At 37.3% G+C, this 22701-nt stretch overlaps 1 protein-coding gene and 1 long non-coding RNA gene across 6 annotated transcripts in view; one reads left to right on the forward strand and one right to left on the reverse strand.

Annotated features, from left to right (window-relative positions):
- The window catches only part of zgc:103755 (uncharacterized protein LOC449988 homolog), a 77662-nt gene that overhangs the window by 17793 nt on the left and 37168 nt on the right, over nucleotides 1–22701 (forward strand). For all 4 annotated transcript variants that reach the window (XM_067454967.1, XM_067454968.1, XM_067454969.1 and 1 more), the window contains exon 7: nucleotides 18302–18547. In XM_067454967.1, the coding sequence (XP_067311068.1) occupies nucleotides 18302–18547 (246 nt within the window). The remainder of the gene's footprint in view (nucleotides 1–18301; nucleotides 18548–22701) is intronic.
- On the reverse strand, nucleotides 7858–13807 carry LOC137090949 (uncharacterized). 2 transcript variants are annotated; one of them, XR_010907998.1, is made up of 5 exons: nucleotides 13694–13807; nucleotides 12822–13239; nucleotides 12579–12643; nucleotides 12086–12167; nucleotides 7858–8141 (listed from the first exon to the last, which is right to left on the reverse strand). It is a non-coding gene; the product is annotated as an uncharacterized lncRNA (long non-coding RNA). The 2 variants fall into 2 exon arrangements; XR_010907997.1 differs by having other exon boundaries at nucleotides 12579–13239.

Consider the following 22701-nt stretch of genomic DNA (forward strand, 5'->3'; position numbering starts at 1 on the left):
ACAATTTGCTGCCTTGTGTGAAGAGAAATCACCTGTGGAAAAGCACCCAGAGCCTTCCAAAACCTGTCGCCTTGCTGTCGACTGGAGTTTTGACACCAATGCTAGTGTATACGTCCAGCAACGTATGTTTACCTGTACAGCCTTTCAAAATGGACGAATACAGGGAGGCGATGCATGCACATGAGCTCTCACATAAGTACATATAAATATAATATATATATATATATATATATATATATATATATATATATATATATACAATTAAATTAATTTAATAAATTATTTTATATTAAATAATTTTAATAAATTATTAAACTAATTATTATTATTATTATTATTATTATTATTATTATTATTATTATTATTATTAAATACAAATATTAAACAAAATAAGAAATATTAGAATTGTAATAACACTTTCATTATTAAAAAAAGAACAATAAATACATATATAACAATATAATAAGAAAAATATTACCTATATATATATATATATATATATATATATATATATATATATATATATATATATATATATATAATATTTTTTTTTTTTATACGAAAAACTGCAGGGTTACCTGCTAACATGCTTTAACAAAGGTCTAAGGATTTATTCTAACATATATTATAATGATACAAATCTGTGACAGGATAAAGATCTTTTTGTCAGGAGGTATGCAAAATCAAAAGTGGAGTCCATGTCTTTGATATTAAATATGAAAACCCTTTATGCTTCTGTACACTGGAGAAAAACATACTGATTTTCATATAAATTTCTTTTGAGAGAAGTATTATTTGTTCCTTTTTTTAATCCAAAATAGGATGGAGTGAGCATTACTGAGCACTAAACATGTTTATTTCATTCATACTGGAACCTGGAGGCCGGCCTCGGGCAGAAACTGAAAACAAATATGCCTCTCAAAAGTAATATACCTTATGACATTCAAGGAAATCCCTAATATAGGCAAAGTAATCAAGCTATCTCTGTGGCTGCGTAAAAACAAAGAAAACACTTTGACTGATCAAACATGAAGAAAATAAACACATGACAGCGACAATATATGGTTTATCTTTGTTGCCTCATTTATGAAGTCCATAAAAGAGCATCTATCCATCATAAAACTGCTCCACACGGCTCAAAGGGTTAACAAAGGCATTCTGAAGTGAACTGGTGCGTTTGTGTAAGAAAAATATCCATATTTAAAACTTAGAGACTAAAATAACTAGCTTCCGGTGGATTGCTGTACGCAACGTTTTGCAGCGAAAGAGTAACCCTTGAACCCTTGATGCAAACACAGAAAAGCAGAGGATGGAGCAAAACAAAATGTAGCATCAGGGGTTACTCTTTTAGCACAAGTCGACTTGTGTACCGCTGATGTGGTCACATAAATGATCCGAAACTCAGCTTACACTTTTTTCACAGACATGAGAAATAGGCCTATAGAAAGCTATCTATGTTTGAACAAACCAATTGAAATCCTTTGATTATGTAATCAAGGTGCATTTCACGTGCATTCACTACAGCGGAGATGACGAGTCCACATCGACAAATTAATCTCTGCAGCCATCACAGACTCAGAAAACGAGTTTATTAATAAACAATTAAAATGAATGTCACCTTGCTATTTTTACATTTATAAACATTAGGCTACTTTTGCCAGTGCAAGCGTAATGTGAAAAAAGCCAACAAACTGAAAAATTAAAACCGTTTTTTTTTTTTTTTGGTCTTTTTTTTTTTGCAGTAATGTAATCTTGTTAAAAGTCAAACATACATTTGGTATCAAAGAAAGTATTGTTCAGGAACAGGTTTCGATATCAACTTTTTGAACTATTTCCAGCCCCACCCACTGGTTCTTCCGTGTCAGGCAAGCATACTTGAGCCTCTGTTTATCAAATTTGAGTGCTTATATAAATTTGCTGATCAATGTTTACGTGCAAAAAATGCCTAAATTGAATCTGTTCTTTATATAATGCGATCAGGCCTTTTCAGAAGACCGCTGGTTTCATATGGATTTATTTTACATTTGTCTTTATGAATGTTTTAAAACATCAGAGTTTTATGTGAATAAACTTTCAATGGAGGTACAGAAATGTATCATATTTAATTTAAAATATCTTTTTTGGTTTTGGAACGACATAAGAGTGAGTAATTGTAACAGAATTTTACTTTTTGGGTGAACTAACCCTTTAGTATGCTTTCTAGGTAGGTAGCTCCCTAGCGCTATTGCCTCACGCTCTGGTAGTAAAAGACTCAGTTGATGTATGGAGCTGCATGATGAGGCACAACATCACCCAGCGCTGTTGTTTATCTATGATCCCATTATGAATTGAGAGCCCTGTGCTTTCCAGTTGTCTGGAGCTGTACATTTCTATGTGTCTAAAGATGGAAAACAACCCTGCTGTCTAAACCCTTTCAGCTTTTCTCTATGTGAAGAGAAGCTCTCAAAATGGATGTCCCAATCATGGACACCCCCGCCCACATATTAATGAGCATGGTGAAATGGGCAAGCTCATTAAGTCTAAAGCCCGCAGAGAGCCAATGGGCTGAGGAACAACAAAACAGTCACAGTTACTGCTCACTAGCCAAGCCATGTCAAGGATGACGCATTTGTTTTGGCCGTCTTCCGTGTTTGGTTCCAGCTCGGTGGCTGCCACAACACATTGTTGGATAAAACAGAAGGGCATAAGAAGTCCACTACTCAGGCAGTTGGCTGTATAATACATTTAAAATGGCGTTAGTCTGTGCTGCAGCAGGCTTTTGACTGTTTGGCCGGAGGGGGCTGATGTGACATGCTGATGAACATTTTCATCTAATGTGCAACTTGCCCTGGCATATCCTGCATTCAGTGATTCAGTTTAACTTGCACACATATTGTGGAGCAACTACAGCATTTTTCCAGAAAATAATTTGGGTCAAACTGCATTGTTAAAAAAAGACTATAACAATGTATTTGAGCTTTCCCTCACTCCACAGGAATAACAAATATAAGTCACCACTAAGCCTAAACTAATTTGCATGTGGTAAATTGGTTATATGAATATACTTCTGCTCACTCACCTCTCATTCTGCACAAATCCAAATGTGTGCACTTAAAGGCCCCGTTCTTCGCGTGTTTTCGAAGCTTTGATTATGTTTACAGTGTGCAATATAACATGAGTTCATGTTTTGCGTATAAAAAAACACAGTATTTTTCACACAATTGACTTATCTGTACAGTGCTGTTTCCTCTGTCCTAAAAACGGCCTGATGATTTCCTTGTACTATGAAGTCCCTCCTTCAGAAATACGTAACGAGTTCTGATTGGGCTAGCGCTTCCCGCGCTGTGATTGGACAGCAGCTTAGCGCACGTTGCCCGGAAAGGTCCCGCCTCTTACCATAACGGGGAGATACGCGCGCTCAACGTTATTGCAAAAATGTCTATATTGCCTTATCAATTTGAGCCGCAATCAGACCCGGAGAATATCGAAGAGGATCGATTACAACCTGCTCAGGAAAGACTTTTGCTGGATGTTTCAGAATGGTAAGCTGTCTACTCAGTAGTTGTCATGCTTTTATATTTGGCTGTTACAAATTGCAATGTTATATGTTAAAAACTGTTATAAAAGTTTGTGGTATATGGTTTTGTCCGTATGTTTAATTAACGATGGTGTTGTTGAATTTTTAAAATAAATGCATTGTTTATTCCTACCTTAGTTACAGTAAACAACATATATAATAAACAAATCATTTAAACTGATCATTACAAACACCAACAATCGATGGTGTCTGAATGAATTACTACACTTTTATATACTAAGTTTTTCGGATTAGTTTCAATTACCATCTAACGTTAGTTAACAAAGCTAAACAGCGTTGCACTTTGTGTCATGAGTTACATAAACTGTTAAACGGACCAACTTAAATAATAAAACACACTTACCGGTTGTCCACCATAAACAACGCCTTCTCCAGACAAAGAGGGAACTGCGTCGTCTTTTAAGAATAATCTTTCTGCGAATCCGGCATTGATTGAGATTGAGGAAGCAGTCCTCAGCAAAATGTGCTGCACATAGTTTTAAATTGTGATTATAATTTTCCGGAACCGAGTTAACCATAAACTGTAGCCATTGATCTCTACGTACAGCGTCTGTGGGAAGGCCAAACAAAGGTGATTTGACTTCGGGATGAAAATAACAGCGTTTCAATGGCATGGCCACAAACACACTCTACAAAAACAACACTTCCTATTCTCGACCTGCGAGAGCAAAAGGACCGCGCCCCCCGAATTTGCGTGTTCTTGTGGGCGGAGGGATCGTCAACAAACGGTTTTAGTTGCGTCATTAAAGCAGGAAGTGCAGGGGTGTAGTCCAAACCGGCCGTTCGCTGTAGGCTTTGAAAGGGAACTTCTGTTAAATAAAATATCTCGCTTGGCATTGAACTTTGAGCTTTATAATTTTACAGGTATTATTTATGCTCTAACAGCAACATTACACACTAACTAAAGTTTGAAAGATGGAATCGCAAAGAACAGGACCTTTAAAGTTGCACAAAGGTGTTGTATGTCATTTTTACACATAGTGGTGCTAAAAACCCTAGACTGGAAACAAAATATGGCTGTGGTGTCCGCGACGTCACCCATAGGATTCTGAAGAGCAGTTTTGAAGCATAAAGTAGGGTATTGAAAATGGGCAAGGTGGCGGTATGTGGGCGGAGCAGACAAACGACAATCCACCTGTCGCTCAAAGTAGCCATGATTTTAATTATGCAGAACTTTAAAGGGATCCCATGGTGTTGAGACTTGTATGGCTTAATATAACATAAATGATGTCTCTTACTGAATTATGTGGTAGAAAACCCATGAAAGATCTACGTTATTTAAAAAATCGATTTTATATTTGGACCAAGGGCGGCGCCATTTTGTTTGCGTTCTAGGTTGATGACGTAGAGTGGTTGAACTCCTCAATCAGCTGGCGTTACCCGTTGCTATTTTTACCACAACGCAACTCGAAAATTGTTTCAGAGTTAAACAAAACAAATGAATTGCTTTGTAATTGTACTTAAAACACACTCAAACATACATGTGCACACAAACTCACCTACACAAGTCACAAACAGATCGGCGGGCGCGCACACACATACCTGACTGCTCTGTCTCAATCGCATGCATCATCACCAAAACATCCTGCCTCTCTTCCTCACGTTACTTTATCCCATCGTCCTACCTAGATATTTCCCTCTGCTGGTCACATTAGGCATTATACCCAGATAGCACACATACGTCGGGCCGATGTCGGCGCGATGCACAAAGTTCCATCGGAAAGACATCGATCAGAGAGCGTTTGCTAATTGGGACAAAGTCGCCGAGACATCGGCATTTGATCGCGAATGCTGTCCGGCCGACGTGTGGACGATGCAATACAGCAAATCCTGGCCACTATTCATGGGCTTTCTAGGACCTTTATTTAGGTCGAACCTTTCGGGTTACACCCAGATAGCACACTGGCATAGAATCAACGTTACACTCACGGCATTAAAGACCAACGTCAGACACTCCATTCAAAACATCAATCTACGCAGATGATTTACTTACCTTATGCTGAATGACGTTGATGTCAGTTGAGTGAAACACGATGTTGATTTCAGTTTGGTACAGTTAACGTTAACACATTTTCTGTTTTAAAAATAGCAAATACTTAATACTAATAAGATACATTAGCCTGTTTATGTAATAATCACACATAACATTCAGTTAACATTGTTTTAATATTTACAGAGCAGTTACAGATAGCCTACATGTTTAGAGCAAACAATCTATAAATATTCAATATGACAATATAATAGAAAAGGCATTTAATAGAAAAATATATATAATAGAAAAGGCATTTACATTAAAATACACAAAGAGGTAGGCTATACAGGTACATAAATTAAAAGCAATATTTACTCAAGAACAACTGATCATGTACCAGACACATTATTTTTATTGGAGCACAAAAGGATATGTCAGTCAGAACATAATGAGACTCAAATCACAGGTTCTTTTCTAGTGGTGACTGAGACTATGTGACTCTTTTTGTGTTACACAAAATAAATGCATATGGGTGAGTAGATGGTTTATAGAGAAAGCTTACCCTTGAAAATGTAGGGCAGAAGAATATTGCAGATGAATTGGTTTTCTTTTGCAACTATTGCAGCCTACTATCAGCAAGTGTAAACTCCTTGGTGAAAAAGGTGACAAAGATGTAACCCACATTTTCAATAGCATAGAGAAAATATTTTTAATTACTTTAAAAAATAAAATGCATATTATGAGCCAAAAAAGAGGTTTAAACCACACTGAAAAGTCATTATTAAATACCGATGAGAAGGATGCAATACTAGTGAAACTGGAAAATTAAAGTTTGACCATTGGACGAGAAATACTGATCGAGTCTGCAAAGTCCAGCCAATCTCTTGAATTAAATATCAATTGTTTATATATTGACTACAAACAGAATTAATAGTTGTTAATGAAATAGGTTTGGCATTGGTAAATTGAGACTGGAAAAAATATAACCAGAACATCGACTCAAACTGTGCATGTGCTGTATAATATTGAGTATTATTTTAGCAAAACTAAGCACTGCTGACAGTGGAGAAAATTTCAGTAAAGTCACTGAGAAAATGTATTAGGATTTGTAAACTTGTAGTTTTCTTTTCTCTCACAAACACAACAGTTACATTTGTACTAATCCTATTCTACAAATCACAAATTAATAAAATCGTGGGCTCATTTTTTCCATCAAGGGGGAAAAAATCATACTCACGATCTCACATCATCTAACAAGTAAAATTTGTCCATGGCTTCACACTTTTGATACATGGGTGCACCAAACGCAGAATAAAGGTACGGTCACACTACACTTTACATTACATTGACGAGAAACCTTTTTTATATTTTGAATATACTGTTTTTAAATGTTGAATTCATGTTTATATAAAGACTCTGCAGAGCATGAAGTCATATCATGTTTTGTCATGTTTTTATCATTTGTTAATTTGTAGAATAGGACTTGTGCACCACCAGAAAATAATTTGAAAAGGTTTAACTGTTGTGTTCTTTGTGAGAAAGAAAAGTTTGCAACTTCTAAAAAAAACATGTTCTCTGACTTTAAGGGTGCTTTCACACCTGCCTCATTTAGTTCAGTTGAATTGTACTAGAGTTCGTTTTCCTCTTTGGTGCGGTTCGTTTGGTGAAAGCAGCAATCGCACTCGGGTGCGCACCAAAAGCGGACTAAACAAGCGTACCGAGACCTCCTTGAAGAGCTGGTCTCGGTGCGCTTTCAAACGAACTCTGGAGCGGTTAGCTGGTGGTGAGAACGTGATCCGGCCTCGAACAGAACCAACTGCAAAAGTACTGATAATATTTTGACTAAACCAGCTGCCGTAGTTAGCAGCGCTGACATTATGTGCATGACATTATTACCTGATGGATCGTTGGAAATATTTTCGGAATGAGCGTGTCAGAGTTAAGAATAATTAATGCACGCCTCTGATTGAAGTGACGAGTGATGTGCGCTCGCCGTCTGCAGTACGTTGTTTTCAAGTCGCATCCGCGCTTCATTATAGAAAGGTATTGTTTGCATACTGTGGTTAATACACAATATGTAGTAGATTATGGCCAGGGACAAAACCTGCCCGCAGTCGTCTTTCTATAGTGTTATAGTTTGCTGGGTTTTCCTCTTCTGTTGAAATTTTCCCACAAAGTAAATTCTGACCAATCGAAAAGCAGTTTAGGTAATACACCATGGCCAATGAGTGATGTGGATGTTGTCACGTGTTTCAACTGGTCCGGACCAAAGCAATCAGTGTGGTGTGAAAAGGAACCAAAAAAGCTGTAAAATGCAACAATGTATTATTTAATTGTTTGGCCTTGGTTCGGACCAAATTAACTGAACAAGAGATGTGAAAGCACCCTAAGTGCACTGATGTGTGACTATTCTTTACAACTACAAATCCCACTGTCACAGGTGTTCAGTTTTTCTCTAATAATACCCTCACAGAGCAGGGTATTGATCAGCCATCCATGCAAAAGCAGAGGTCAGTGTGGTGGACTGTTGGTACATCTGTCCAGGCCAACATTTGATGTCTTCATGCCTTCAACTGGGGATTCCCAGAGAACCTGTAACAAAAATAGTACAGTTCAAAATCCATTGTACATACTCATTACAAAGTATTGAATCTGGTTACACAAATTATCATACAAGGTTCAATTTAACTTTAGCTCAATATACAATATTTGCAGCATAATATTGCACAAAAGGCACGGTTTTGTCTTGCACTCTGAATATTCCATTAATTTGGCAATTTGTGACAAGCCCAGTGACATTGTCACATTTTCTTCTCTATTTAATTTTTATACAAAATGAATGAATAATGTAAAATATAAATAATTACATAACTAAACTGGAAAAATATTAGGGATGTCACAATTCTCAATATAATATTGACCCATTCGGTACGACACCCTTGGATCAATAGGCGCTTGTGTATTGCATTAATTTCTGTGCATTTTATTTCTCTCTGAATTGGCTCTGTTTTGTGTGCCAATGAGTCTATGCTGATATGAGCAAAATATCCAATCACGATGCACTAAAGTTAGGGGGTGTTTAGCCACGGATGCAATGCTGGTGTCTTAGGGTGCGTTCACACTTGTCATGTTTGGTTCGATTAAAACGAACCCTGGTGCGGTTGCTCGTTTAGTGCGGTTCATTTGAACATATGTGAACGCTGCCACCCGAACCCTGGTGCGCACCAAACAAGCGGACCGAGAGCGCTAAAAAGATGGGTCTCGGTCCGCTTCCAAACGAACTCTGGTGCGGTTCGATTGATATATGAACGCAACACGGACCAAAGACATGTAAACGGACCAAAAACCGGACGTAATGTCACAAGATGCCACGCATAATGCAGCTCGGCGTATCCAAAATGAGTAACTTTAACGTTAGAGGACAAACGTAGAGCAACGAGGAAGAGCCTCATCAATATTTGGTCAGACGAGCATGTTTCGAAAATGCTAGAAAAAACACACAAAAAGCATACCTGGCTCTTCTCATCAAAGTTCCTGTGTTGCCCATTATTAGCAGGTGCAGACGACAGAACGGCCGTCTCTTTTGCACAACGGAGGAAATCCTGCTGCTGTTTTGAATGTTTTGAACATTTTATGAGCTCTTCATGAGTTCTCAGCGGGTAAAAATAATGCCACATGTACACGCATAAAATGATCGCGTTTAATCCAGCACACAGCGTTGTTTTGAACATTTCATGAGCTCTTCATGAGTTCTCCGGTAAAAAATAATGCCATGTGTTACACGCATAAAATGATCGCGTTTAATCCAGCACACAGCGTTGTTTTGAATGTTGTGAACATTTCATGAGCTCTTCATGAGTTCTCTGGTAAAAAATAATGCCATATGAACACGCATAAAATGCCCGCGTGTAATCCGGCACACAGCGTTGTTCTGATTGTTCGGTAAGCAGCTCCTACGTCATATAAGCCGACCAATCAGGTTGTGAGCGTCTCCCTGTGCCTTTGGTTCGGTAACTTTAGGTTCGCTGTTAAAAATGCCCGTGTGAACGCTAAGCGGACCAGGACTATTATGTTTGTTTTTGTTTTTTGGTCCGGACCAAACTAACCAAACGAACCGAACTACAAGTGTGAACGCACCCTTAGAGCGGTGAAGTGAGGCTGCAGGGCGCACCACCATCGTTTAAACCTGTGGTGTGGGTGGGGTGTGCGATATAAAGTTAAAGAGTTAGTTCACCCAAAATTAACCCAATAACCCAATAAATTCTGCCATAATTCCTCATGTGGTTGGACAGGGTTAGGGTTAGGGTTAGGGTTAAGATAAGGTTAGGGTTAAGAGTTAGGGTTAAGATAAGGTTAAGTTAAGGTTAGGGTCACACCTCCGTTCATCTTCACACACAGATGAAGATATTAGTGTTGAAATCAGATGAAAAAAAGCAATTAAATACATATAAAAATATGTATCAGATTGCTCAGAAAGGCCTTCACTGACACCAATGTCATTTCCTCTCTTAAGACCCATAAAGGCACTAAAGACGGCGTTACAAAGCCCATCTCACTACAGTGGCTCTATAATCATTTTATGATAGTAAAGTAGGAAGTAAGGTAGTACTTTTTCAAAGTTCAGGAACTTTCGAGGGCGGGACTTGGGCGCTGAACATGCTGATTGGTTGAGCTCACGCAGCATTTTATTTCAACCGCGCGTTCGTCTCAGCCATCTTACGTACAATGTCTGTAATAGCTGATAATAATATACATTGTCATTTTAAATCTAGCTTTACAAGCTTTCTGATTATGCTGCTGAATCTGCATATTAGTGCTCTTTTCTGTCATAACCAGCAAAAGCAGCACAGCTTGAATCTCTTCCATACTTGTTATTAATTTTTTTTCACCATGTAAACGACCTGACCGATTACTTTTAAGTGTGCGTTCTTACATGACGTGACAGCGCGCGCCGCGCTCATGTTGACAAGAGAGAATAGTTAATTTTTCTGAGGGGTAAACATTTTATTTCGTAAGTTATGAAGATAATGTTGGAATAATGACACAGCGTATATTGCCCCAGGCAGTTTTTACTTTAACTGCGCCTGACAGAAGATTTGTTTTTCTGAGATGATAATTACACTTTACAACAAATAAATAGCTATAAATAATACTGTATTAGTCCTGGTGGCCGTTAAGAGTTGCTATGGCTACAGTTAACACATTCCAGCTGCTGGAGAAAACAGCGGTGACATTTTTGATGCGGCAGACAAGCTGCATGTGACAAAATGATTGTGATTGAAAGTCATCACATGTAAACACCAGATCAGTTTAGATAACGGCTCATGTAGACAGTCCACTAAATCTTTCAATCGGTATACACAAAAATGATTTCTGTCCGACATTGATGGAGGAGCAGTCGCGCAGTAGGTTACATCACCAGACTAATTTGCCTAATCTTCTCGGAACTTTAGATCGCGGTTCGAAGCTTCAGGAAGCGGTGTTTTGAAAACAGCCATCACTATATAAGTTGTTATTTTGCTTTTTTTGGCGGACAAAAACTATTCTCATCGCTTCATAAAATTAGTGTAGAACCACTGTAGTGAGATTTTTCATTTTTGGGTGAACTAACCCATTAAATTCATATAACAAGATTATAACAGATCATTCCATTAGATTTTGAAAAATGTAATTCAATTTTGTGGAAAAGTTTTCCTTAATTTAAGTGCGTTCAATAGCTTTGTTTTTGAGTGTATTTTCCAGACTAACAATGTAACATTAAATCTATCAAAATAAATTAAAGGGATAGTTCACCCAAAAATGAAAATGTGATGTTTATCTGCTGACCCGCAGGGCATCTGAGATGTAGGTGTGTTTGTTTTTTCAGTAGAACTCAGATGAAGATTTTTAACTTTGACATGCATTATACGAGCGATATTAATCCATATTAAACCCTGTGGCTCGTGGCGACACATCGAAACGATCGGTTTCTGTGATAAACACAACTGTATTTGTTATTTTTTTACCTCATATAAGACGAATCTCATTTAGGATGAGTAGGTCAAAATCCCGGCGCGAACGTAGATGCCTCATTCGACCGATCCATCGAGGCACTAATAAGGCATATATCTATGATCGCACCGGGTTTTGACCTTCTTAGATGGAACTAATGGCGTTGGGAATACTAGATGAGATTCGTCTGATATGAGGTAAAAAATAACACAAATACTGGTGTGCTTCTCACAGAAAGTGATCGTTTTGTGTTTTAAGACATCAATGTGTCGCCACATGCCGCTGTGTTTAATATGGATTCCTAAGTCTTTGTGTTTTTTACTCTCATAGAAATACACCCCATTGACATGCATTATATGACCAACGGCTGAGTTAAATATCTTCATTTGTGTTCTCCTGAAGAAATAAACACACCTACATCCCGGAAGCCCAGCAGATAAACAGCACAGTCTAATTTTTTGAGTGAACTATACCTTTAATACAGATTGAAGCCTGTTGTTTTCAGTCTTTTGATCTGGGATAGTGGCAGCTATTGGGAAACTCACCATCTTCATGTACTAATTGTAGATGTCATCAAGGCCTTGTCCTGAAAAATCTCAGCACCAAACGCTGGGCTTTATATCTGATCTGGTAATAAGAGCACAGCAATAACTGTAAGAACTCTAATGATATATCTTTACCCTCTGACACTGTATTGTGATATAATTCAAACATTTTAGAGGCTAATAGTATGAGCAGTGAGTACGCTGAAAAATAACTTAAATGCCTAAAGTTGTTGACCGCCTGAACCACAGTCAGCATTTAAAGTATTTAAGTATTTAGTAAAAGTATTTAAGACCATAACATCCTGTTATCATAATAGTTAATCATAAATACAAACTATAACACACTACATTTGTCACCTTGTCTAATTTTGCTGATTATTTTACCCTAAAGGCTTTTTAGACGGTCTTACTGTAACAACATGGAGTTAATGTTTTTAAAATGTACAGACCCCCAACTTTTGAACAGTAGTATAATTTTTGAGGTTTTGCTTACCAGTCATCTAGTTTTTAGCCTGAGATTTTCTTCAACAGGAGTGCAGGCCATCAGCATGGAAGAATCTAGGAACATAAACAGTTTATCACAGAGATATAATGTCAGGCTTATTAGAAGGAAACAAGCTAGAGCAGAGGTGAAACGCAGATAAGAGAAGTAGAATATGCAGAGTATACATACAATAATTTCTTAACATAATTTGTTTTAGGCTTACTTCATTTTACATTGCTCAGTGTTACTTACGTGTGGTTGTCAGAACCTTGCAAACTGTAATAAAAAATAATTTTGCAAAAGAAAATAACATGCAGGGTGATGTAGGTAAAATATTTATTATGGTAACACTTTGGTATGGGAAACATTCACTTAACTTTTGCCTCAAATTCATAATTTACTGCTTAATAGATAGTAAGGTAGTTGTTGTAGCGTTTAAGTTTAGTTAGATACCAGGAAGAATTTAGGGATGTTGTAGTATAAGGTCATGCATTAATATGTGCTTAATAATACTAATAAACAGCAAATGTGCAAGCTAAGAATTGTTCACCTTACTAAAGTGTTACCTTTTGTAGAAAAAATACTAAAGATTTAATGAGATTTTACCCTTCTCTGTCAGCAGCCCATGGGACCATCCTTTGCCTCCGTTGTTGTATTATTATTTTTTTTACTGAAATCACAGGGGGGGAAAAAAGGAACGTAATTGGTATTAAATAATTAAACATTAAATGTAATTTAGGTTGTTGTTGTTTTTTTTTTTTTACCGTGAAAGATCATTTCATTTGATTTTGGCGTTTCCTGTAATAACATTAACTTATAGTGAAGTTAGGTTAAATCAATTAGCTCACTTCCAATAACCCATTGACAGACTACCAGCAAACCTAAAAAAAACTATCAAAGCCTCTCTTCTGCACATAAAGACGTGATTAAAAACTCACTTTCATTAGAGCTAAAGTATATTAGCAAACTGCTAATAAAAAACGGTTGAGATGCTAACGGACTTTTTCAAAGACACTGAACAATTTTAATAAAGTAAATATTCGACAGAAGCGTGTCAATTACAGTAAGAAACGTGTACGGAACAGTTTTATATTATTTGTGTAATGTTTATGGACTAAACTTACCTGAAAGCAGCGAAAATAACAGGAGCGTGTCCGTTACTGTGCTGTTGCTGGCTTGCTGCAAACTCCGGCCCGTTTCCATGGTAACTTCCAGTGTTTGCCTGTTCAACGCACGCCCGTCAAAGTCACGCAGCAGCATTACGTAAATAAACACGTACATTACCAATTTAATGAACAGTCAGTTTATTTATCAGATGATGACAAATGGTCAGACAGTTTGGCAACTCAAAAAACTTTGGCACAAGAGTATGCACCATTTCTGACTAAAAACTGTGAGGAATTCTTGGAGTGAAAACTGCGATTACAAACTGCCTGTTTTTTTTCTGATTTCCTCAAGTGAAAATTTACCTAAAACCCACAGATGGCGTCGCGTCGCTTCGTCTTTCTCTCGGGTTGGTGGCAAAGAGATGAATGGGCAGCATGAGCAAACAACAGATAAACACAGCATCGGCCTCCAGTATATTGGGCCGACCCAAAGCCGACGAGCTGGAAATAAAGCGATATTCGCGTATGCCTGGCCGATACTTATTCGATGTTATGATTTGGAGGCCGACGTCCGCTCTGGGGCCGACGTCGGCCAGACGTATGTGTGCTATCTGGGTAGTTAATCTACTATCAACAGTCTATCTGGGGAACAGGATGTGTTGAACAGGATATCAACACGTACAGGGAATAGATTGAGGGTTATGTATGCGCGCGCAGTGCGTGCGTGTGTGTGTGTGTTCGCGCCGATCTGTTGGGCTGGGTGTGTGTTCGCGCCGATCTGTTGGTGTGTGTGTGTGTTGCTGTGTTCGCGCCGATCTGTTGGGGTGTGTGTGAGTCTGTGTGAGAGAGAGAGTTTGTGTGCACATGTATGTTTGAGTGCGTGAAGTCGGACAGCTGTTTGTAAATCGGCTTTACTCGTTATTGCGGTGGAACATGAGACTGAATGACTGCACTCGAACATGTCCACTATGGTGTCGGACAACACTACAAATGTCCGTCCCTTCAAATAATGCCCTATTTAAGGGTATAGGGTCGATTTCAGATTCAGCCCCTGTCGTGGAGACTGAGCAGCCCAACATCTCGATTGAGACAGAGCCTGTCGTGTGCGCGCTGGCCGATCTGTTTGTGACTTGTGTAGGTGAGTTTGTGTGCACATGTATGTTTGAGTGTGTTTTAAGTATAATTACAAAGGAATTCATTGGTTTTGTTTAACTCTGAAACAATTTTCGAGTTGCGTTGTGGTAAAAATAGCTACAGGTAATGCCAGCTGATTAAGGAGTTCAACCACTCTACGTCATCAACCTAGAACGCAAACAAAATGGCGCCGCCCATGGTCCAAATATAAAATCGATTTTTAAAATAACGTAGATCTTTCATGGGTTTTCTACTACATAATTCAGTAAGAGACATCATTTATGTTATATTAAGCCATACAAGTCTCAACACCATGGGATCCCTTTAAGGCTTTTTATAATGTAAACAAATGAGTTATAAAATAAATTCACCCCCTCACAGTTGTCATGAAGAGCAAAATTAACTGTATAGACCAAAACCACAATTTTTGTCCCATGTGGTAAACATGTTTTTTTTTTTTTTTTTCCTGCTGTAAAGATTGGCATTTTAACATGGGGCTCAATAAGATCCTGCTCCCTTCTGGAGCCTGTTTCTAGTGGGCAATCGGTGAACTGCAGTTTAAGTCACTTCCGTACTGGCTTCAAGATAAACTGGGGGAGGTTGCCGCTTGGCTAAAACATAAAAACATTCCATATGTTTGCAGAGATTTAGGAAACCTGCTAAGTTTAAATTAGAGATAGATGATATATCAGCCACCATTATAACTGTGTTTTTGGACATGACTTTTATTTTTGTAATCAGGCTCTCAAAAATTATATAAAATTGTGGATTTAGATTTAGTGGCCAATATATCTGTTATCGGCTTTCAAAGATAAAGAATTATTGGCATTGGCCCAAATTTTATATCGGTGCATCCCTGGTTCAAATACTTGTTTCTCTGAAGCAGTGCTACAGCCAGTTATTCCACTTTGAAAAATGCATTCTGGGTTGGAATGTCTGTTTTTATTTTGGTCTGTGTGATCCCGCCCACTGCCAATTTACCTAATAGTATTTCAACACCCAGGGTTGCCAGTTGGAGGAAAATGCAGCATATTGCTGTCATGGAAGACAGCAAATGAACTGGCATCATTATATCATGTCACAGCACAGTTCAGATGATTAAAGGGGTCATAACACACACAGTTTCTGCCAATCTAATGTTAATCTTGAGTACCTGTAGAGTAGTATTGCAGCCTTCATATTTCCATAGAGTCTTATCATATTATATATTTAAAAAGACAGATCCGCTGTACCATTGCCCATACAAGGAATTCCACCCTTTTTGGCATCATACCATTGCCAAATACTCAAAAAAAAAAAAAAAAAACTTTACCTTTTTTTTTTTAAAGATGCATTTCATGCATTCTGACTTATTTATGACTGTTAAAGAGTCGATTCTCATGCTAAGCATGGAGAAATTTTCAATAAGCGAGTTGGACATATGACAGAGTATTATTATTAAAATACTCTGTCATACGCCCAACTCGCTTTTTGAAATTTTCTCCATGCTTAGCATGAGAATCAACTCTTTAACAGTCATAAATAAGTTAGAACGCATGAAATGCATCATATTAAAAAAAAGGAAAATTGAAAGTGAAACAACTGGCAAATGGGAAATGTGTTTTCGTGTTTTCATAAATTTACTTGGGCTCACATACATCTCTTATTTTGCATTAAAGCAAATATGTGAGCTTTGCACGTTGTGTATGCACTCATAAAAATAGATTCTGTGTTGAAGTAAATACTACAGAAAAAAAATATTTAAAAAATCAACATTTAAAAAAGTTAGTTCTGGGAGGAATAAAAAAAGTTAATTCTATATTAGTACTCAATTCAAACTTGTAGAAATTAAAGCTTGCACTTATAAGTTTGTTTACAGTGACTCTTTGAGTATCAACGTTATAAAATGTTGTAAACCTGCTCAACTTTCTGATACTTGTGTTCTGATCATACACTGGGGCATGATTCGTTAATATGGTTCGATTTTTCACCGTTTGTTTTCCAGCTGTATTTTCACAGCTGCATTTTTGATGCTTTTGTTGTTAGGTTTAGTAACTTGCGACATCAGGAGTTCACTCAGAATGCCTTATTCATACTCAAAAATCTATCCACTGATCTTTACCATTACTGTGTACCAAGTATTGAGGGCTCTGTGTTCAGTTGGGTACCTCATTACCTGAGGTCACATAGACTTATATTCCAGAAAATATGGCAACTAAAAGTAGCAATACTTGTCATTTTTAATAACCTGACAGTTCAACTGTTTACAAATAGTGTAGCTTTTCCAATGACAAGCTTTATCTTCAAAGTTAGAGGTGTAGCATGACACAACACTACATTGCTGGCTTTTTATGTCATGTTGTGTAGCCCATGAGAAATCTGAGATAATAATAAGAACATAACACGCTCTTCTAGAAAGCCCTTTGTTCCATGTAGCATGGGGAAGTCCCAGTCATTTAGGGAATTGGTTTGTCTGAATTATTCTTTTTATGAACTTCATTTACCTACACCCCCAGATAATATGTGAACCTGGACCACAAAACAAGTCATAAGCCTCAAGGGTAAATTTGTGGCAATAGCCAAGGATACATTGTATGGCTCAAAATGATCCATTTTTTTTTTTTTTTTTTTTTAAATCATTAGGATATTAAGTAAAGATCATGTTCCATGAAGATAATTGGTGAAGATAAATTGCCGTAAATATATCAAACATTAATTATTAGTAATATGCATTGCTAAGGACTTCATTTGGACAACTTTAAAGGCAATCTATTTTTTTGCACCCTCAGATTCCAGATTTTCAAATAGTTGTATCTTGGCCAAATATTGTCCCTAACAAACCATACATCAATGGAAATCTGATTTATTCAGCTTTCAGATGATGTATATAAATATCAATTTAAAAAAAACCACAACAACAAAATTTTTTTACCCTTATGACAGGTTTTGTGGTCCAGTGTCACATATAATAATTAGAAATGTTAACGTTTAAAGTTAAACCTCTGTATATATTTAGTCTAGTTATATATTTAATTTTTTTGTGTTATTTAGTGTGGATTTATGTGTTGATTTATGTGTTTGAGTTTAAGGCAGCCATCCTAATTGAGATTCTAATTAAGAATGTCATGAAAATACAATCAGTTGTAATTAAAAAGATGTTTCTCCTTAAATTGCTCCAATCTCGTTAGACACTTTGTTAGTAGCTGGTAGTGATTCAAACTGCTTTTTTAAAAGAGCTGCTTGACCGCAGCCTTAATACTTTGCATTATGAGTAGTTTGTTAGCTGTTTTCCTAAAGTTGGCTTCTGGTGTTTGTGGTATATAAATACAGGTGAAACATGTATTAACCTGTTTCTTTTGCCATTTGTTCTGAGAGATTACTTTTATTCTTTGATGCTGTGATGCTCATCTGGCATCCCACCACCTTTCCTTAGATGCTTTATGTTGGTTGTCACTATTTCATTTAGGATGTTGGATGTGTTTAAAGTATGTGTAACTTGTCTCACCCCTTTAGAATGATAAGGGCCAGTGTCCGGCTGATGTTGTTCCAGAGCCTCTTGATATGCCTCTGGAAATCGCTGATGCCGCCGTCCAGGTTAAAGAGCTGCGCTCACTGCTGCAGGAGGTCCTCCCCAGGCCCGGCACCCCTCTCCCTCTCCTGCCTGCAAGACCTCCAGCTCTCCTCTCGGACAAAGCTCACGCCCAGCTTTCAAGTATGGGCCTTCACCTTGGAGACAAAGTTGTCATTGCTGGTCAAAAGGTACTTGTCAAGTTCGCCATGTCTTTGACCGTGCAATACCATGTATGTTTTGTTGCAGTGCTGTTCAGGAGTAAACCTATTTTATTCATAATTGTATAACACAATTTTTGGATACTTTTGGACATTTAAATCACTCTCAATTTCATCTTTCATTAAATATATTTGGTAACACTTTAGTATGGGGAACACATATTCACTATTAACTACGACTTTTGCCTCAATAAACTCTTAATTTACTGCTTATTAGTATTACTTACTAGTTAGTAAGGTCGTTTTTATAGAATTTAAGTTTAGTATTGGGTAGGATCAAGGGATGTAGAATAAGATCATGCAGAATAAGACATTAATATGTGCTTTATAAGTTCTAATAAACAGCCAATATCCTAGTAATATGCATGCTAATAAGCAACTAGTTAATAGTTAATAACTGAACCTTAAAATAAAGTGTTACCATATATTTTATATAATATATGAATTATATGTGTATACTGTGTATGTGCATATGTAATGTATAATTTGCATAAACACATATGTATTTCCCTACATTTGTAGAAAATGAAACAAAATGGATGAAAAGAAACAAGCTTATAAATCATACTAAATAATGTTTTTTTGAAAATGTAAATATTCCAAATGTTTTCTCTTGAGGGTTGTGGGATAGAATATATGTTTTTTTCCAGTATAAAAAGCATTATGTCTATGGAAAGTCCACACACCGTGTGTTTGGGTTCTTGAATTCTGGTTTATGAGGACACAAATGTGCAGAGGTGGAAAAAGTACACAACTCCATTACTTGAGTAAAAGTAAAAATACTGCTGGTCAAATATTACTCTGTTACTCTTAAGTGAAAGTTGTAAAAACAGATTTTTTACTTAAGTAAATGTACAGAAGTATTTGTTTTCAAAAGTACTTAAATATCAAAAGTATATTTCCTCTTTTATGTCAACGCATTATTTTTATAATTGTTGTATAAATGCAGACTATGCCATCATGGTTTAAGCCAGTCAGTGATGCTCCATCTGACATGCTAGCATACGACTAACTTAAACTAATTTAAATACTTGTATACGTATAAGTTACAAAGCCCTTTACAAAGCTGCTGTCACTTTAAGGCCGAATGCACGGATCCAATACACTGATACACATCTGATATTCCCCCAACTGTTTACATTCACTTAAGACATAATCAACTTTGTCTATGTGAATACTCAACAAAATTATTATTTTGACATCCGTTTTCTTCCATTTTGCTATAAACTATAAATTAGTGTTCAAAAAAATGCTGTGAAATCATTGAACTTCACATGACTCTACAAGAGTGATTCCAGAAAGGCTTTGTGCAAAAACCCAAACACCTTTTAAAGAAGAAAAAAAATCATCCGCTGACTTTCAAAGCTGCAACAGAAATGACTTTCTACTTTCAGGACCTTGATAGAAATGTAGTGGAGTAAAAAGTACGATATTTGTCTTTCAAATGTAGTGAAGTTAAAGCCATCATTTTCCAGAAAAAATAATATTCAAGTAAAGTACAGATGCTCAAAAAGTGTACTTTAAGCGCAGTACTCAAGTAAATGTACTTAGTTACTGTCCATCTCTGCAAATTTGTATAATAAATGACATGGGTATTATCACATAAATATGGTGTGACAGGAGGGGTTGGCGAGAGCCTTGCAGATGAGCATCACCTGCGCGTCACACCGGTCTCGAATCCTCTCACCGAGGAGCTCTGAAGCATAAAATGAGGAGCGATGACAGTGAAGAACGAGAGTGGACCAAGCCTGGACTTTGTTTTGTTTGTTTTATGTTTTATGTTTGTGCGGCAGCCTCCTCAAGAATATATCCTCCTTTATGCTTCCGAGCTCCACCTTGAGAGGATTCGAGATTGGTGTGACGCGCAGGTGATGCACAACTGCAATCACGCCCCCGGCTGCTTGCCCAATGGGTTATTAGGTCACTTCCTGTGTCCTTGTAAACCAAATGGCTTAAAAAAATATATATACTAAATTGTTGGGGTGAAACAATACATTGTTAATTAATATAGCGCAATATAAAAATGTGACGATATGTATTGTTGATGTAAACGATATAATTTGTGATAGTTGTTTTATCCAAGGCTCAACTTGTATTTATAAGGTATAATTCTGTCACCATGTACTCACCCTCATGTCGTTTTGTTTAACTTACAAACACAAATGATGTTTTTTATGAAGCCTGTGAGATTTCTGTCCCTCCATTTAAAGTCCATTCCTACAAAAATGAAAAGATCAAAAAAATATTGTCAAAAAAAAAAAATGAATCAAGAGCTCTAGTCCAAATCCAAGTCTTCTGAAAAGACACATGGCTTTATATGATGAACACATTTTCAATGACACACATACCGTAGTAAACACTGACTTTCAAACGCTTGTGTGACATGCGGAAAAAAACATGAGAGTGAGTACATTTTTGGACGAGCTGAACATTTACAGTTTGAGTAGTGATTTTGACACGCTTTCTTGTGGTTAGAACTGTGATTGATTTGCATTGATCATATGAAGCCCACGCACTGACGGAACGGCATGCCTCAAAGTCAAAGCGCAAACATTTAAATCATCAGATCACATTTAGTTTTAGTTGTATGATTATTCAAAGCGTTTTAGATGGTTTATTCTTATATGTATAGTGCTTTAATAGTGGGAGAGGCAGGTCATAGCGAGGACCAGGAGAGTGTGTGTGTGCATGGCTTAAGAGATACAATCCCTGTAATGAAAGCGTTTGGACTACAGAGGGGATATATATATATTTTTTTTACACAGTTTAGGTGACAGTACTACATTGAGCGTAACACATAATGTTGAATATAATGTATAATATTGCAATGGATGAATTTGTGTGCGTACTACGGAGCCCCTAAAGGGACGTGGTGGAGGGATTTTTTTAGGTGGGGAGGTATTTTTTTTCTCTAAACCTTTTGCGTTCCCTCGCAAAACTTTGCGTTCCCACGCTCCCACGCCAAGTTTTGCGAGGGAACGCAAATGTCTTTGCGAGGGAACGCAGTTTTGCGAGGGAACGCAAATGTCTTTGCAAGGGAACGCAAAAGGTTTAGAGAAAAAAAATACCTCCCCACCTAAAAAAATTCCTCCACCACGTCCCTTTAGGGGCTCCGTAGGGTCCTGATAATAATAAAACAATAATATTATTTTAGTATCGTGATTTGTATCCAACCATGAAACAAGTATGTCATTACACCCCTAGTAAGTGGTGTTTCTTTGGAATTCAAACATTGCTGAACGTTTTCTGTGGATGGTAGGTTTAGGGATAGGGTTATTATAAGGGGATATACAGTTTGTACAGTATAAAACCATTATGCCTATGGAGAGTCCATGTAATTCTGCGTGTGCGTGTGTGTGAACTACATCTGTCTGCTTGACAAATCAAGGAAATGTGAGTGCTTGCTGGTTCTCACATCAAATGTTAAGGACAAGGGTCATGAATGCTAGTGTTCAGATATAACAGGTTTGCTGTGATTGATATTGATTGAAGCCGTTGAGAAATCAGATTTAATAGAAACAGGCGCACCCCCACACAATGGTCAGCAAAATGAGAGTTGTCAGAAAGAAATTACTTCATGCACTGCTCCCAGCAAAGAACTAAAATGTCAGTGAATGGTATCCTAAAGCTACCACGCAATCTACTCTAATTGTGACTTCATCAGTAATGGACAGGGAATCGTCTGGGGCTCTCAAATCCATTTGGATAATAGCAGGTCAGAAAACTGAAAGAGTTAAGAGACCAGAGTGCATGCTCATCTGCTTTCTCCTTGCAGAAATAATTCCTTTACTTTTCTTTTTTTTTTTACCTGCTCTGGCACTCATACCTACACACCAAATTATCCATTAATGAAATCCTCCGCCACATTGGGACTAAAGTGAGCTGAGTTCCGGGAATCTGCAGATTGGCTAATCAAAACCCCATTATCTTCAGGGATCCTTGGCGCTTCTGGCTTTCTTTGATCCCCATTTTTCTTTTAACGTTATTTTTATCCAAGCTCATTTGCCTGTTTATGAATGTCGTTGCATAAGAAAACAAGGTTGGCTCTCCGGCGACCGGTCGAACGAGCCTAAATATGTGCCGCTCTATGCGAATATGCTTGTTTGTTTCTGGAATAAATAAGT

The sequence above is a fragment of the Pseudorasbora parva genome, chromosome 10 (assembly GCF_024679245.1).
Source record: "Pseudorasbora parva isolate DD20220531a chromosome 10, ASM2467924v1, whole genome shotgun sequence".
NCBI lineage: Eukaryota > Metazoa > Chordata > Actinopteri > Cypriniformes > Gobionidae > Pseudorasbora > Pseudorasbora parva.